The 15,213-nt window shown below is 38.3% G+C and overlaps 1 protein-coding gene across 2 annotated transcripts in view; it reads right to left on the minus strand.

Annotated features, from left to right (window-relative positions):
* Positions 1 to 13,001, minus strand: part of DNAJB6 (DnaJ heat shock protein family (Hsp40) member B6) — a 52,551-nt gene extending 39,550 nt beyond the window's left edge. For both annotated transcript variants that reach the window (XM_009635812.2, XM_009635811.2), the window contains exons 1-4: positions 12,883 to 13,001; positions 11,312 to 11,421; positions 8,541 to 8,600; positions 8,090 to 8,200 (exon numbers count right to left, since the gene is read on the minus strand). In XM_009635812.2, the coding sequence (XP_009634107.1) occupies positions 8,090 to 8,200; positions 8,541 to 8,600; positions 11,312 to 11,421; positions 12,883 to 12,947 (346 nt within the window). In that variant the 5' untranslated portion in view covers positions 12,948 to 13,001. The remainder of the gene's footprint in view (positions 1 to 8,089; positions 8,201 to 8,540; positions 8,601 to 11,311; positions 11,422 to 12,882) is intronic.
* Positions 13,002 to 15,213: the final 2,212 nt, after the last annotated feature.

Consider the following 15,213-nt stretch of genomic DNA (forward strand, 5'->3'; position numbering starts at 1 on the left):
CACCCCCCACCCCCACTCTCATCTGTAACACAGAAACAGAATTTTCTCCCTTTCAGCAGTATAAGCCAATTGCAAAATACTACTTAAAAGATGTGACTGCTCTCCTTTCCTGCCTTGTGATCATGGAACCAAATGACAAGTTGCATTAATTCACTGAGCCAAAAGAAAACACCAAGTGTGTGTTTGTTAGCTTTCTGTTGCATCCATGAGCTAAACTGACTCAGTACTGGCAAGACTGGTGTATCTGAAAGAAAATGGTCAGGAAAACACCATAAAATAGGGGAAGGGAGAAAAGAAGACAAAAACTAGAATATCCACATTTGATGCAGTCCACAGTTCAGTTAAACTTCATGGCATTCATTACATCAATCTAAGGCATTAGCTGAAATCACAATACACTATAAATGAGTAGTGCCACATTTCCATGGCAGTCACTTCTACCATGACACTTGTACCCTGGCAGCTGCTTGGGGACCCAGATCAGGAACCGATCAGCTGAAAAGAGCACCTCCAGATGAAAGGAAGTTCAGCCTCATCAATTCTTTGCTGGAGTTCACAGCGTGACTGTAAAAGCAACTGTGCTGGTTACAAGGAAGACAGCAGGAAGAAGTGCCCAAGGGTCAAAAGCAGCACAGGAAGATGCTTTCAGCTGTAGCACGATGAAAGCGTTGAGCACATTCCAGTGCAATGCCATCAGGCACCTCCAGAAAATCAAAAGCGTTGAGATAAATTGTGCACTGTCAGCAAACGTTCTCACATACACACACTGCTGCAGCCAGACATGTTGATAATCATATAGGGACAGTATGCAAAGGAACGCTACCCTGTAAAAACAGGTTCACTGCTCAGTCACCACTCACTGGACCAATTGCCCATCCAGTGAACTTTCTTTCCTTTATTCTTTGCAGTTAGAGCCAGGCTATTGCCTCTGCCAAAACAGGCCACACAAGCTGAATGCCCTTACTGCAGATGCAGGAAGATGACACTGTAGCTGCAACACACTGAGCAGAATAATGTCGAAAGGCTGCTCAGCCCCTACATAAGGAAGCAAACTCAACGGCATTGAGCATTACATGCTGCAGTGTTTCAGTAAGCAAAGGTAGTTCAGGCTGCCTGCATGCCATCACTTCTTTGTATCAAAAGCATACTGTAAGTGCATTTATAGATCATACCAGAAGAGAGTCTGAAGTGAGGGTCTGAATGCAAAAAATGCAAAAAAAAAAAATGCTTATGCAAAGGGCTATAGATATATAATACACACAGTAAAACAGAATTCTTGGAGTAGGCATTTCTATCTTGTCTCCTATTTGAAAAAAGTTCCAAAGATGTAGATTTGGAATAAATACACACAGAACCTCAAGCTACAGCCCTGGAGTGTATCCAGGCACAAAAACACATATCGTCAGAACTGGACAGGCCCCAGAAACCTGTAAGCACTTTTGCCTGGAAATATTTCTTCCTTGACTACAAAATAAGCATACCATTGATGCCACTTACTCAGAAGAGACAGTAATGCTGTTGCAAGCACTGTTGATTCACCTGCCTAGAGTGTTTCAGCATGCTCTTTTGCAGTTGCTGACTTCCACAAATTAGATGTCAACCAGATGTTTGTCCCACTTATTTAAGTAAGTCTATAATGATATATAGCAGAGATCCTGGGATTAGTCATTTTCTAGGAAAAGGAGACTTAAAAGATTACCTTTTAATGCCATCTATACCGTAATTACAAAGATGCTGGAGTACAGTAAGTCCAACTCTAATCAGCATTTCATATTTATCAAATTAATGCCCAAATGTTCAGGCACACCTTAAAAATGGTAGAGTCTTCCACCACCACTGTATGACCTGCTCTCCTTGTGCTCAGCATTTGTCCTCGGACCAATTTAACCAGCAAGCCATCCAAAACACCAAAACAAACCAAAACAGTTTTCTTGGGGACTAACAACCTGAACTGGCTTGGGATGCCCAAGACAAACCTCCTCTTTGGCCACTGTGCTATCAAACAGCTTCTCAATGTATCTAATGGGACATTAGTCAAAGATTAAAGTTTTAACACAGATGTGAGAATTTGGAGCAAGGCCTCCTCCCTTTCAGCAGCAGAAGCTGTATGTTAGTCTAGCTACCTGTGGAGCCACGGTATTACCTATTCTTGTTTGATAATGCTGAGAGAAAAAAATCCTGCATTTCAAGAACCTTCTTTGAACCTATCAAGTTACTTCTGAAAAATTCATAGTAGTGAGAATCAGTGGATAATTATGATCTAAGACTGGTGCTTACAAAATACAACTGTGCACATTCATACCAAAGCAATGAATGCACATGCAAATCTGAGCACTTCATAAATTGCACCAAAAGCTGCAAATTTATGTCAACAAAAAGATTAATTACAAAGAGGACAATGTTATGCAAGATAGCTTTAATTGAATACCACCTCAATTTTCAGTCTGAAGAACCCATTTGACTAACAAATACCTTTTGCATTAGAACACCTAAACATCATAATTATCTGAACTGGGATCACATGTGAATTAAAACCATCATCTGACTCTTACACAAACCTTTTGCGAGACAACTTTCCGTCCTGGAGACAAAAAGGTTGATGAAGCTATCCCATTCCTAAACAACATCCTAAAACACAGATCATGTATAACAGACTTTGCAATTATAACTGCATGTAGATTTTCCTCTTTCTTGTCAGGTGAAGACTCTTTAGCCTGGATGCTTAAAGTAACTCATTATACTTTTCCAGAATGCTCATGCTTCATTTTATGTAATCAATATTACAGTAGCCAATCTGTAGTAATTCTGTTGTTTGATGGAACCACACTACATACCATATAACTAGCTAGTTGATGTTCACTGTGACAAATGTATGTATTTAGCTAGCTATATAAAGGTGTTAAGTTTAATTTTACCTTTGGTTTTCAAGAGTATAGTTTTTTTTAAAATACCACATAAACCAGGTATTCTCAAGGGAAAACTCCACAGATTGTAGATGGGTTTATATGCATCATCTGGTATTAAATTTAGATTAAAATATATAATGAATTCTACTTCACAAACTAAGAAAAACATTTGAGACATTTACAAAATACCATCTCAAAAGGTACATTTGAGAACACTGAAGTGTTTAGCAACTACAGCAAAACCGTCAAGATTATAATCTATGTTAAAAGAGACTCCACAAACAAACGTCTCTCAGTCATCAAAGTCTAGAGAGGGCATCCATCTGGAGCACTTTATCACGTCACATTATTAACACACTCTACCGTGACAAAAAGCATGGTTCCTTGTGGGATTCATTGAACTAGACGTACAGGCATCTAAAGCTGGCTGAAGTGCCCTGAAACATCCTGTCGAGCTTCTAGATACTGCTGCTAGAGGATACTGATCTGCTGTAGGACCCAAGTTGTATTTTCTAGCCCATACAGAAATTACTCTGGCATCTCAGATACCCTAAACCATCTTGAATGTCACCAGATGTTTATGTGAAGCTCAATGTATATAAAAGATGACTTAACTACTTGAGCTGTCTGAACTACTAAATTGCCTATTGGGTAATCTTATGCTCTTGTGATATCCACTCCATCTATCAGTATAATTCCTCACTGATAATCCCCTCCTACATATAACCCGTTCTTGAAATGAGATTCTGAAAAGCCTCTAAACCACAACTAAGTCAATTTTTTAACAGCCCAGAATCCCGGTCAAGCATTTTTGCCTACACCAAAACACATCAGTTTCTGTTCCTCACAATGCTTGAAGCAGCAATCTTTAAATTAATCAATGCACATCCATTAAGAGGGGGAACATTTGGATCCTTCCCTCACTATGAGCTGTTGAAATACAGCAGAAGAATGTCCTTGGAAAGTTTACAAGTAAAATATGAACAAAACACTACATAGAACACAAAAATTAAATCAAGGCAAGCACCATATATAAACTGAGTAGGATACAGTTTAAGTATAAAACCAACTTACTGAAATGAGAAATCAATCCCTGTATTAAGAGTAAACAGTCAGTTCTAATGTCAAAGGACAGTCAAAGAATAGAGGAAGTATATAGTACAGTGCACTGAATGCCAGTTAACCACACATTGGTATTCTAGTGCAGTACTTTGCAATACAAAGAGTAGTACTGCATAGGAAGCATCACCTTTTCTTCCTTTTATAACGATTACTATTACCATGCATCTGCATGTAAAAGAGACTTGAAAGCTGTCACTGGAAAAGCTCACCAGGAAAAAGCAGATTCTGCTGTAACCAGGTGTCACAGAAAGCAAGCCCACGTGTCTCAAAAGTTAGGAGTTAACCGTCTGTTGCATTATCAGATCAAGTCTTAAAAAGTGCTAGCCTTCACGAACCCTTATTTTTACAAAGAATTTGCCTGAAAATCAGTGAATGGAAATTGTGACTGGCTGAGTTAATTCCAGCGCAACACACAGCATGCAAGATTAACTTTGCTCCATTTGGAAGTGTTCAGAGCTGTCTGCAACAGTATTATAAAATTTTCATTTGAGAAGTCTGAAGGGACTCATCAGTTAAAAACCACCACAGAACTCTTCATACATTCTTCCCTTTTCTACAGATGAATAAAGATGCCTCTGTTTATAAAGAAAACTTTCTGTAACTGCAATAGCAGTGCAGTATAGCTCAGCGGAGTTTAACAGATTCAATTCATAGCACAATTTCAGAAATCTTCACATCCATAAATTTACAGGGATTATGCATCTGAATGCTGCTCTTTACATATTCAATGGCAATCAGGATATAGAGAGTCCCACCTGCATTCTGGGGGCTTCACTACATGCCACTTCAAACTGTATAAAAGGTGCAGACATTTCAAAGTATTTATTCAGTTTCATCTTTGATTACACCAGTATACACTTTTATTTTAGAAAGCATGACCTCAGTCCTTATTCAGTTGCTTATAAAATCAATTATAACTTGAGTAGCTCCTTAAATTTTCTGTAGAACTAGTGACTTTTTATCAACAAGTTGAAAACTCCTCATTTTTAGAAGATAAAATCCCTTATTCTTCAGGACAGAAGCTGTCCTACCAGTTTTTCAACACAGCAGAATCTACAAGGGCTCTAGTTCACCAATACAAATATTCATGTTATACGCACAATTCTACTGCTTGCTTTTGGCATTATTAATGCACTACATCCAGCTGAAAGCACCCATATTTTCATGCTGTATTACCTTAAACATTCACATAAATGCAGAAATTGTTGCAAACACTGTTTACAGAAAGCTGTGGGAAAATTGTTTTGAGTTATACTTTCCCATACTAGAGAACGTCTTAAGCATCTTAAAGACAAAAAAGTTTCCAAAAAAGTAAGAGGTGCTCACTTCAAAGCCTTCTGATGAGAAAAATTACAAGAGCTTTTAGTCAGAATCCAAAGCTCATCACAGGTTTACAGGACTCCAGTCACTGACACAGCAACTAGCCACATAAAGTGGAGGCAGCTTTGAAACTATTAATTTTCATCGAATGGAGTATATATAACACTGCTGACAGCGCCAGAACCTTCTTCTGCAAGAAGTGGAGCCTGTGCCACATTACTCATACCTTAAAGCTGACAATGACAGTGATCGATACATGAAGTAAATAAACTGCTTTTGAACAAATAAATAAATTCAGGTGTTAAGCAGGGGGAGAATGGTTTTGGATGCATGCCTCAATGTTACCAGTGCAGAGGTATGTTGTTAAGTCCACCGTTTCCACAGTCTAAGATGTATCACTACTCCTCTCCAGGAGAGGCTAAAGTAGTTGCAATATCCCAGGAACACTTTGGCAGTAGTGGTACCTCCACTTGCTAAGCTAGACAGCTCTATGTGCTGTGTTGTACAGCCTTCCTTCTCAGGAATCCAAAAGGTTAAGTTCTCAGGTTCTTTTTAAGCCCATGACTATTTAACATGCAGAACTTAACTTCACGGCTTTAAGGTTAGCCAGGAACACTGACATTTTTAGAGACAGCAAGTAAAATCTCTTGATACTGCTGCTGAAGTAAATACAATCAAAATCAAACAGAACCTATGTCAGTCTCCTGGTATGTAGAACATGCCTCACCTATAACATTTACTATAAAGATATTTGATTGAGAACCAACTATCTTATTTAAAGTATCTTGATTAAAAAATAAACAAAAGAGCTAAACACTCTCTCCCAGCTCCTCCTCACTAGCTTCCTACTCAATATCTTGCTCAGATTTTTCTAGGTTTTCTACCACTCAATCACAGACTGGCTGAGGTTGGCAGGGACCTCTGGAGGTCATCTTGACCAATCCCCTGCTCAAGCAGGGCCACCTAGAGCAGGTTGCCCAGGACCGTGTCCAGACAACTTCTGAGTATCTCCAAACATGGAGATTCCACAACCTCTCTGGGCAACCTGCTCCAATGCTCAGTCACCCTCACAGCAGAAAAGCATTACCTTAAGCTCAGGCAGAACCTCCTGTGCTTCCATTTGTGTCCATTGCCTCTTGTCCTGCCACCGGGAACCACTGACAATAGCCTGGCTCCACCTTCTTTACACCCTCCCTTCACATATACATCAATGAGACCCTCATCCTGAGCTTTCGCTATACTGAACAATTCCAGCCATTCTCTCAGCCTTTTTCCTCATGTGAGAGAAGCTCCAATCCCTTAACTGTCTTAGTGGCCCTTCACTGGGCTCTATCCAGTAGCTTTGTTTCTTGTACTGGGGCCTGGAGTGCTAGTATGTCCAGTGCCGAGATCACTCGTCTAAACTGAAATCCTCGTCTAGTATTCCTGAAGAATCTTCTTCTCCTGTAGGCAGTGAAGAAGTTGCACCTTCTCAGTTCAGACTCCATTTCACTTATCAGTATTATTTTGCTAGATGCTTACTCCAATATGCCCTTTACTACTTTTGCCAATTTCCCACTGGATCCAATTGCTCAAGTTCTGCTACTTACCATCTACCAGATCCTTCCTCTAGCTACTCATCTAATTCTTCAACTAACATTCTACTGAATTCAACCTCTAGCCCTTCAACCCTTTCTCTAATCCTTCATCAGAGTAATCCAACAACCTGATCCCTGAATAGCAAACTGGAGAAAGATATAATTAAAATTTGAGCTGAATTAGCCCTTTAATGCTGCCAGCAAAAATAAAAAATTACCTTTGAAAATATTAAAACACCTACATATATTATTATAGAGATTAATCAATATCAAGGCACTGAATAGGAAGAGAGCTTTGTTTTTCAAGTACACTCCTTGCAGTTTTCAATATGGGGCTTTTTACTTTCTCTAAGTAAACACTGAACACAGGATCTGTTCCCCTTTATAGGTCAGCATTTTATGCAGCAGAACATACACAGACTGAGCAAAAACTCCATTCTGGAAAAGACTTTCAATACACTAGAGCAAGCAACATCACACGCCAAAAGACCATCAACACTATGGCAAAAAGATTACTTTGACAACTTTATCACATATTGCTTCCTTTAACTACACAAAGCAACTGGGCTTCAAGAAATATTTAAGCTACCTGAGCCTTTAGGGGCTCTATCCCCCAAACAAACATGACATGAATTTGTGAGAGTGTCTAGATTATGTATGCAGCTGTTCTTAGTTTGTTAGAAGATCATTCCTGTATGATACCAGTTCAAACTGAGAGCTGTGTTGTAACAGTTACAGTTAACCTGTCCAGTTCAGAAGCTCTCAAAGCTACATTAAATATTTACAGTTCAAAAGAGATCAAATTCAACACACTAAGTTTGTCTGGTCAAATCCTCCAGAGGGAATTCCAGTGTATACTTTTTCTGTTGCATGTTAGCCCCTTCCAACCTAGAGAGACACAGCAGCCATGATTTTACAGGTTTTTTTATAAACCAGGCCTTCCAACAAAACATGAATTGGCAAGCCATACCTGTTCTGTACTATCAAATTAACCAAGCAGCAGCAGGTAGGAAACAAATATTTTAAATAATACAAAATACCAATTGTGTACCTTCAGTTTTAAGAGCTATTTCTAATAAAGCAGCATTAACTATATTTGGTTTGTAAGAGTTAAGTTTTAGCTTCACTTTAGATACACATAACTAAAACCAGCAGCTTACTTACCAAAGAAGTCGAATGAAAAGGGGTCCCTTCCACCAAAAAACTCCCTAAAAACATCTTCGGGGTTACGGAATGTAAATCCAAATTCAAATGGATTATCATGATGATTTCCACCTGCAAAAAGAAGTTACAAGAAAGTTCAGGCCTATACGGTATTAGAATAATTTAAAAATATAAACACATTTCTAAAATTTCTCTTCCCCTTTCAGGTATCACCCAAGGAAAGTACACTCAATGCTTTTTATCATTAATTCTCTTTTCTCTGTTTCCAGTTACCAATAATACTTTTACAATAACTAGAAAAATTGTAGAACAATTGTAATTTCACTTTTCAGAAGATTACATTTTAGGCCTTAGTATAGGCATTTCCAGATTCCCATCTTAAAAAGAAAGCTGCAGAAAATGGCTTTCCACCAGAATAGAAAAAGCAAAAAACTGCTAGTTGTCAACATACCTCCGCCTCCATTTATTAAGCCTTCTTTTCCATATCTGTCATAGATGTCACGTTTTTTAGCTACAAGGAGAAGTCGTACATCATGTCAGTAAACAGGCACATTGAATTTGAAAAAAAAAAAAAGACGTAACTGGTATTCTCAGCTAAAGATCTTCTCAAAGCTAGTTTATTTAAAAAAATTCTGGCATGTAACTGGTGAACATTTTTGTTGAGGACTGCTGGAGCAATTTAGGTTCAGAAAGAACAGGTACTAAATTTTAGACTTATTACCATTTAGTTGTAGAAGCACAGGTCCTGTTATATGAGAAAAAATTCTGGTATAAGGACAAACTTCACAAGGAAGTTTGCCTTTAAAATGAATATTGCAGTCTTCATCTTTACATAGGTACCATGGAAAGCTTTAGGCTGTAAAGGACCTCTAGAATTCAACCTTCTCCTCCAAACAAGTCAGTTGGTCAGAACTTGCCTGGATAAAGCCCTCATCTCATCAGTCACCAAGAAAAGAAGATTCCACTGTCTCTCTGGAAAACAGTCCCAGTGTTCAAGCACTCTCATTGTAAGAATTCTCTTCCTTCTATCCAACTGTAATTTCCCTTGTTGGAAACCTTGAGCTTTGCCTCTTTTCCTTTCATTACACAAGACCAAGCCCATTGTGACAGAGGTATGAGAACAGAAGGACAGTGTTTGTATGAGTGACTGCAAAACCCCACCAATTAATTATAAACACTTCCAGTTTAATAAAGGGGAATGAAGTTATATTAAAAAAATGCCATGGAAGGATTTGACTCAAACTGCTTGCTCTCTATTATTCCAGAAGGCATGGAATAGTTCTTCATTTCACTGCAGACCAGCCTTCCAGTATCCACGAGAAAGGGGAGAAAAATTAACTCTACATTACTACACAAGATCAGACTGCACTCTTGGTACTGGAAGGGAACCTGAAGAGCTTAAAGAGGCAGATAGTCAGCTTGTTTTGCTTGCACTGGTGTGGAAGCATCAGCCAAAAACCAGTCAGGGCATCTGATTTTAGACTCTTAACACTAACATGCTATTCCCACTAGAACTGCTTCAGTGAAAGATGTTTTTGAAATTTAAATAGCATCACTGAAAGAACATGCAGTTACCCCAAACAGCTGCTGAAAAGTAAAATACTTTTAACAGGAATTAAAATATTATATACTGGTCATCATCTCCAAATAATGGAAACTTGCAATAGGTTCACACACACACACACCCCCAGCAAAGCTTGGTACATTGCCCGTATTGCCTTTCTAGAAAGCAATTTTTAAAGAAAGGAGGTTAACCTACCCACCAAGGTAAAAATACCAAAGCAGTAAGGCAGACAAACTGTCAGAAGGAACAGGAAACAGTGAGGAAGACCTGAGGGCTCACAAAGCCCGTTGTATTGAAAAATACAACGTTCTTGAAACCTCAAGGGAAGGTACGTTCTACGATCACCCAATTTTAGTATTCTTTGCTTATGTAACCCCTTACAAAACTATTCTTCTGCCAAAAATCTGCCTTCATTCAAGCTTGTAATGGTGTCAGAAAAATTCATTAAGTCTGCAGAACAGTTGATTGCCTCTCATAACCACAGGGCTCAGGATTCAGATACCCCTGCTGCACAAATGACTGTTAAGACACCAGTAACTTAGGCTTTGGTCTAGATCCAAGAACAGGCAGCGTTTTTAGCAGATGTTCTAAAATTCTAGCAGCATACTGTTTCCAAAGAACTTATCTGTATAACAACCAGACCAGTATCCTATTTTTATCTTACTGAAAAAAATTGCTTAAGAAGGTTAAATCACTCTTAGAAGACAAGGATAAAATGAATTGCCCAAAAATTAAGTTCTGTTTCTCCCATGTCAATTAAGTATCAAAACCAACCAAAGAAACAGGGCATAGAAGACTGCAGAGCTTGATAAACCAGGCCAGATTCTGAGAGGTAATCTAGATGCTGCTAGTGCTTTAAATATAGCTTTCCCATGCTCACTGGTCTCAGGTGAAATCAAGGACACTTCAGAAATAGCATATAGACAGCTGCAGTCAATTACAGGGGAAAATAATCAAAGTAGTCACTTTGTTATGATTCAGACTGCTTTTGCCAGAACACTAGCAAAAGAGAATGCTACTTTTCAAGCAGAAAGATAGAGGTGAACTATAAAGCTGAATTCCTGCACCGCTTGGGTCACGCCAAGCAACTGTTTCAGAACAATTCAAAATAAACACCCTCCTCAGTATCACAGTTGACTGAATTGACCCAAATGCAATCCAAATGTTCAGCAAGGTTTAACAGTATGCTTGGACTTTGTCAAGACTAGTTTACTGTTATAAGAACTAGGAGCAGTAGGCCCAGCAGCAGATGTTGCTTCAGAGTTTTTCTAGCCTGAATTTTTCTTGGATAAACACAGTAATTCCTCTACATCGATGGTAACATCGGCTTTACCTCCTAAGATAAAATTAATATTGGTATTCACAGATATCTCTTCAGAAATCTCTGAAGAGGGCCTGGCAAACATAGGATTTCAATTTCTAGAAGGAAATTGGTTTGGTTACTCATCTAGAGAGAGCCTGAATTTTTGTTTCAAAATTTCTGCTTATTCTGTCTTACCTGCAAGCTTCTTTCTCTCTCCTTTCTTTTGAAAAGGAAGTAGTTAAGTGGGATGGTAAACCGAAGTTACAATATCCCTTTAAAGTATTATACATCAGCATTTTCAGCCTGACACCCAGACTAGAGACCTGCAGTTCAAGAGCCCTTTTAAAATACCTACCATCTGACAAAACTTCATAGGCCTCAGCTACTTGTTTAAATTGCCGTTCTGCCTCTTCTTTATTGTCTGGATTTTTATCAGGATGCCATTTTAATGCCAATTTACGGTACCTAAGTAGAAGAAAAACAAAGGATATTTTACTCTGAAATGAAGGAATATGCTTTACAGATAAACACAAAATGTTTCAAACAAGTTTTCCAGTATTAAAATATTCAGAAACTCCCCAGTGCTTCATATCTGCATCTAGACCAACACCAACAGATTCTGCAGGTACACAAAGAACCATCTACTCAGATTTGCCTTAAAAAAAAAAAGGAAAAAACGAAAAAAAGCAGGTTTGGTGTTCTTCACTTATTTTGAGATTATTCCTGTGTGTTTCTGATGATCAACATCCGGCAGGTCTAAGCAAAACATTCCATAACATTTCTGCTATGGGCTTCTCAGAGCTCCACAATTATTCAATACTACAACCAACCACAGGAAGCATCAGGAGTACCCTCTGGAACAGACAAAGACAATAAAGCTCCAAGAGTACCCTGATACCAAATTGTGGCAGAATCCTAACATCAGTGGCTTCTTTGACTACTATACCTGCACACAATTCCTATCCTCAAGTGAAACATTATAGGCAAATAACTACTTCAAGGGGCAAAGCCAAGCTCACACTTGTTTTGACTTGGAGTGTTTTACAAACAGCCATACAAGATCACAGTTCAAACAGCTGAGTTAAAGTATTATGTGCAGGAGTCTGCAAAAGAACAAGGCAGGGGGGGTGGGGAGGGCGGAAATCAAGTTTCCACACACTAGTGCAATTTGATTAATTAAGCTCAGGTGCCTAGGAGAAGGCAAGAGAGAAACACAGTATTTCCAGGTCACTTGCAACTGCAATTTATTGTCAAACTGTTTTGGTATACTAGAAGTGTAGTACAGAAATGTTTCCTCCCAATTGTTTGTTGAAAAGTAAATGATATCTTTTGAAAATGTTACAAACACCCATCTTAAAACAGTACATAAACAGTAAATCTAAACAAAGAACTGTATTTAATTCCTTTGAACACTCCTAATTTAAACAGTGGTGGGGTTTTTGTTTAATAGTAACAGATGTTCAGTCCATCAAAATCTAAGCACAGAAACCAGACCTTATGTTAAGAAAGAGCTAGTATCCAAAAAAGCAGCACGCCAAATACTTGTTAATAACTTTGAAAAAGCACCTCTGCAAATGGAGGGGAAGACTAGTTACTGCAATTCAGCCACAGAAGAAGGGGCTGTCACTGCCTGTACCACATCAAGTTTGGAGGCACACTTGTGCAGAAATGTATTTAACAGAGATCAAAAACCCGTGACTGACAGCATTTTCACTTTAGCAGTACTCAGGATTCTTTTCCGGATTTCATAAAAATGAGCAAATGCTTTTCCTTCAGAACACTAAATGTATTTCTCTCTAAGCAAAGGTATCGCCTCCGATGACTACTATTCATCCTAGTATTGACAACAAAATGAGAATCCAGAAACCACGTGATTATATATGTTCCTTAAAATATGTATTTTAGATATATACCAGTGATACTTACGCTTTTTTAATATCTTCTGCTGAGGCATGCTTTTGCACTCCCAGAACTTCATAGTAATCCACCATGTTTCAGTTGTTGTCTTGTTAACCACAGCCGAATCTTTCAAGTCCTGTAACAACAAGAACTTGTAAATGAAGCTTGTCCAGTAATGCCATTTCACAGAAGTCAGCTAGGAACCTAGTATCTTCCAGTACCGAACCTGATCTGAGAGCTGCTTGGTTTTAGAAATGTGAATGTTCCAAACACCAAAAAATAGTTAACAGATCAAACAATTACTTTGATTCTGTTTTTTGTTCATCCAACTGAAAAACAATGCACAGAGACACAGGTAAACAGCAGGTTCCTGAAAAGCTAGTTTTAATCAGTATATTAAGAGCATGTACGGTATATCACCATTTTGATATATACGTATCATCTTCACTTTATGCCACCTTGGACACCTATGTCATGTCTTAAGCACACATGAGCATAAACAAAGGGCCACATCTTTCCCATCTACTGTTCAGAACATTACTTCCACGGAGATGTTCCCTTCAAAAAAAGCAATGTATGTACATGTCTTAGGAATCTGAAGTTCCACCTATAGTTTCCAATAAGCCTTTCTTGTACTCAACCCTTGACAGAAAATTCACATATTGCCATAGCTACTGAATTCCATGTACTTCCTTTATGTTTACCAACATAAAGTACATAGCCAGGCAAGAGTGCTCAAACTGCAAGGTTAACCAATCAACTAAAGTACAGAGGCACCTTGTGTTTCTTACCATAAGAGAATAAAGTTTTTACAAGAGTCCTAAGAAACCCACAAGTCAAAAGGAAAAGCATTTGTGCTACTCAATTTAAATACTGACAGTTTCCTGTCAATATTAAGAGAATAGTTACAAAAAACAGTTACACTAACCATTACTTCAACTAAACAACCACTAAGATTAAAGAATCTTTCTAAAAATTTCAAGGACATTTCATCTCTTCATGCAAAGGCTTATTCTCCCCACCACTGTAAAAAGTCTCCATTCTGGCAAAACTTGCAACCACCTTTCCATCCTACCACTGCTGCTGGTTCGTTTCAATTTTTATGAACACGGCAACACTGACATTTTCAACGAGTTGATAACTTGCTGAAAAACAAAGTCACCCAAATATATTTAGAACATAACAATACAGCAATGTATGCCACATTTATTGCACTAGTATTATATGTATCTTTCAACATCCTTGGATATAAACATTAAAAGAGACTTCCTTTTAAAATAAATCGGTATATCTTCAAAATAGGTTGCTGTTGTAGGTTAAAGCTTAATTAACTTTAATTAGGGATGTGGTTACACACACATTTCCTCAAATGGCAAAACCAGTTTAAGAGGTACCCTGCCACGCTACCTCCCTCCTTCAAACTACTTACAGAAGCAAGTGTATTGGAAGAGCTACGTATTTTTAAAACTTGGGTGGTTTTAGCAATCTAGTTAACCATACAGTCCCACACACACAAAATTAAAACGTAGCTGGTAAACAGGCTTCTAATTGACTGTCCTTTGAAGAAACCTCCACACTGAAAAAATAGTAAGGCTATAGTTAATATTGTGACCAACAACCAACTAATACAGTAATGGCAGGGTTCAATATGTAAACATATTGATTACCAAAAATATCCCAGAATATTAGCTATCAACTAGCCTCACTAGCTTTGTCCTTTCCCAAATGACAATTAGAACAGCAGCTCTATGAATAACCAGGTGAGGAGTAAGGTTAGCATGGGTTAAGTATGTTAACAAGTCCTGTAGACAATCCTGATGAGCAACAGTATATATGGAACATATAGTTTACAGAAAGAAATCAGAGGGGGCGTAGAGGCAGGAAATCTAGTATGAGTCAAGCTTCGGGCTAGAGGTCAGTCGCTCCTAACAACAGATACAAGCCTAAAACCAGAGAGCTAACAGCAGGAAGCCACAACATATGAGAGCACATACCATACTGCTAAATGTTTTTTCCATATTCTCTCTTAAATACAAGACTTGCATTAGCACTCCTCTCAGTTTAGGCAGGTATCTTAAAGGGAAAATTCAAAACTCAAGCTTCTAGCTAGAATAAGCAGGTAGGAAAAACAACTTAGATGTAAAAAATAAGCCACATCTTTTCCTAGAGAACTTTGTGCACACTGGTAGTCATATTGATTTCAACATATATTTCTTTAAACACTTTAGCTGTTTGTTTAAAAACAGTGCTGCAGGCTTGTGAGTTCAGACTTAATACATATACCAATATATCCTAAACAACACAAGCCTGATGTTGGGACCAAAAATGAGTGCTGAGGCAAGAAGACTAGCTCTGAAT

Source organism: Egretta garzetta, unplaced genomic scaffold (genome assembly GCF_000687185.1).
Source record: "Egretta garzetta isolate BGI_Z169 unplaced genomic scaffold, ASM68718v1 scaffold633, whole genome shotgun sequence".
NCBI lineage: Eukaryota > Metazoa > Chordata > Aves > Pelecaniformes > Ardeidae > Egretta > Egretta garzetta.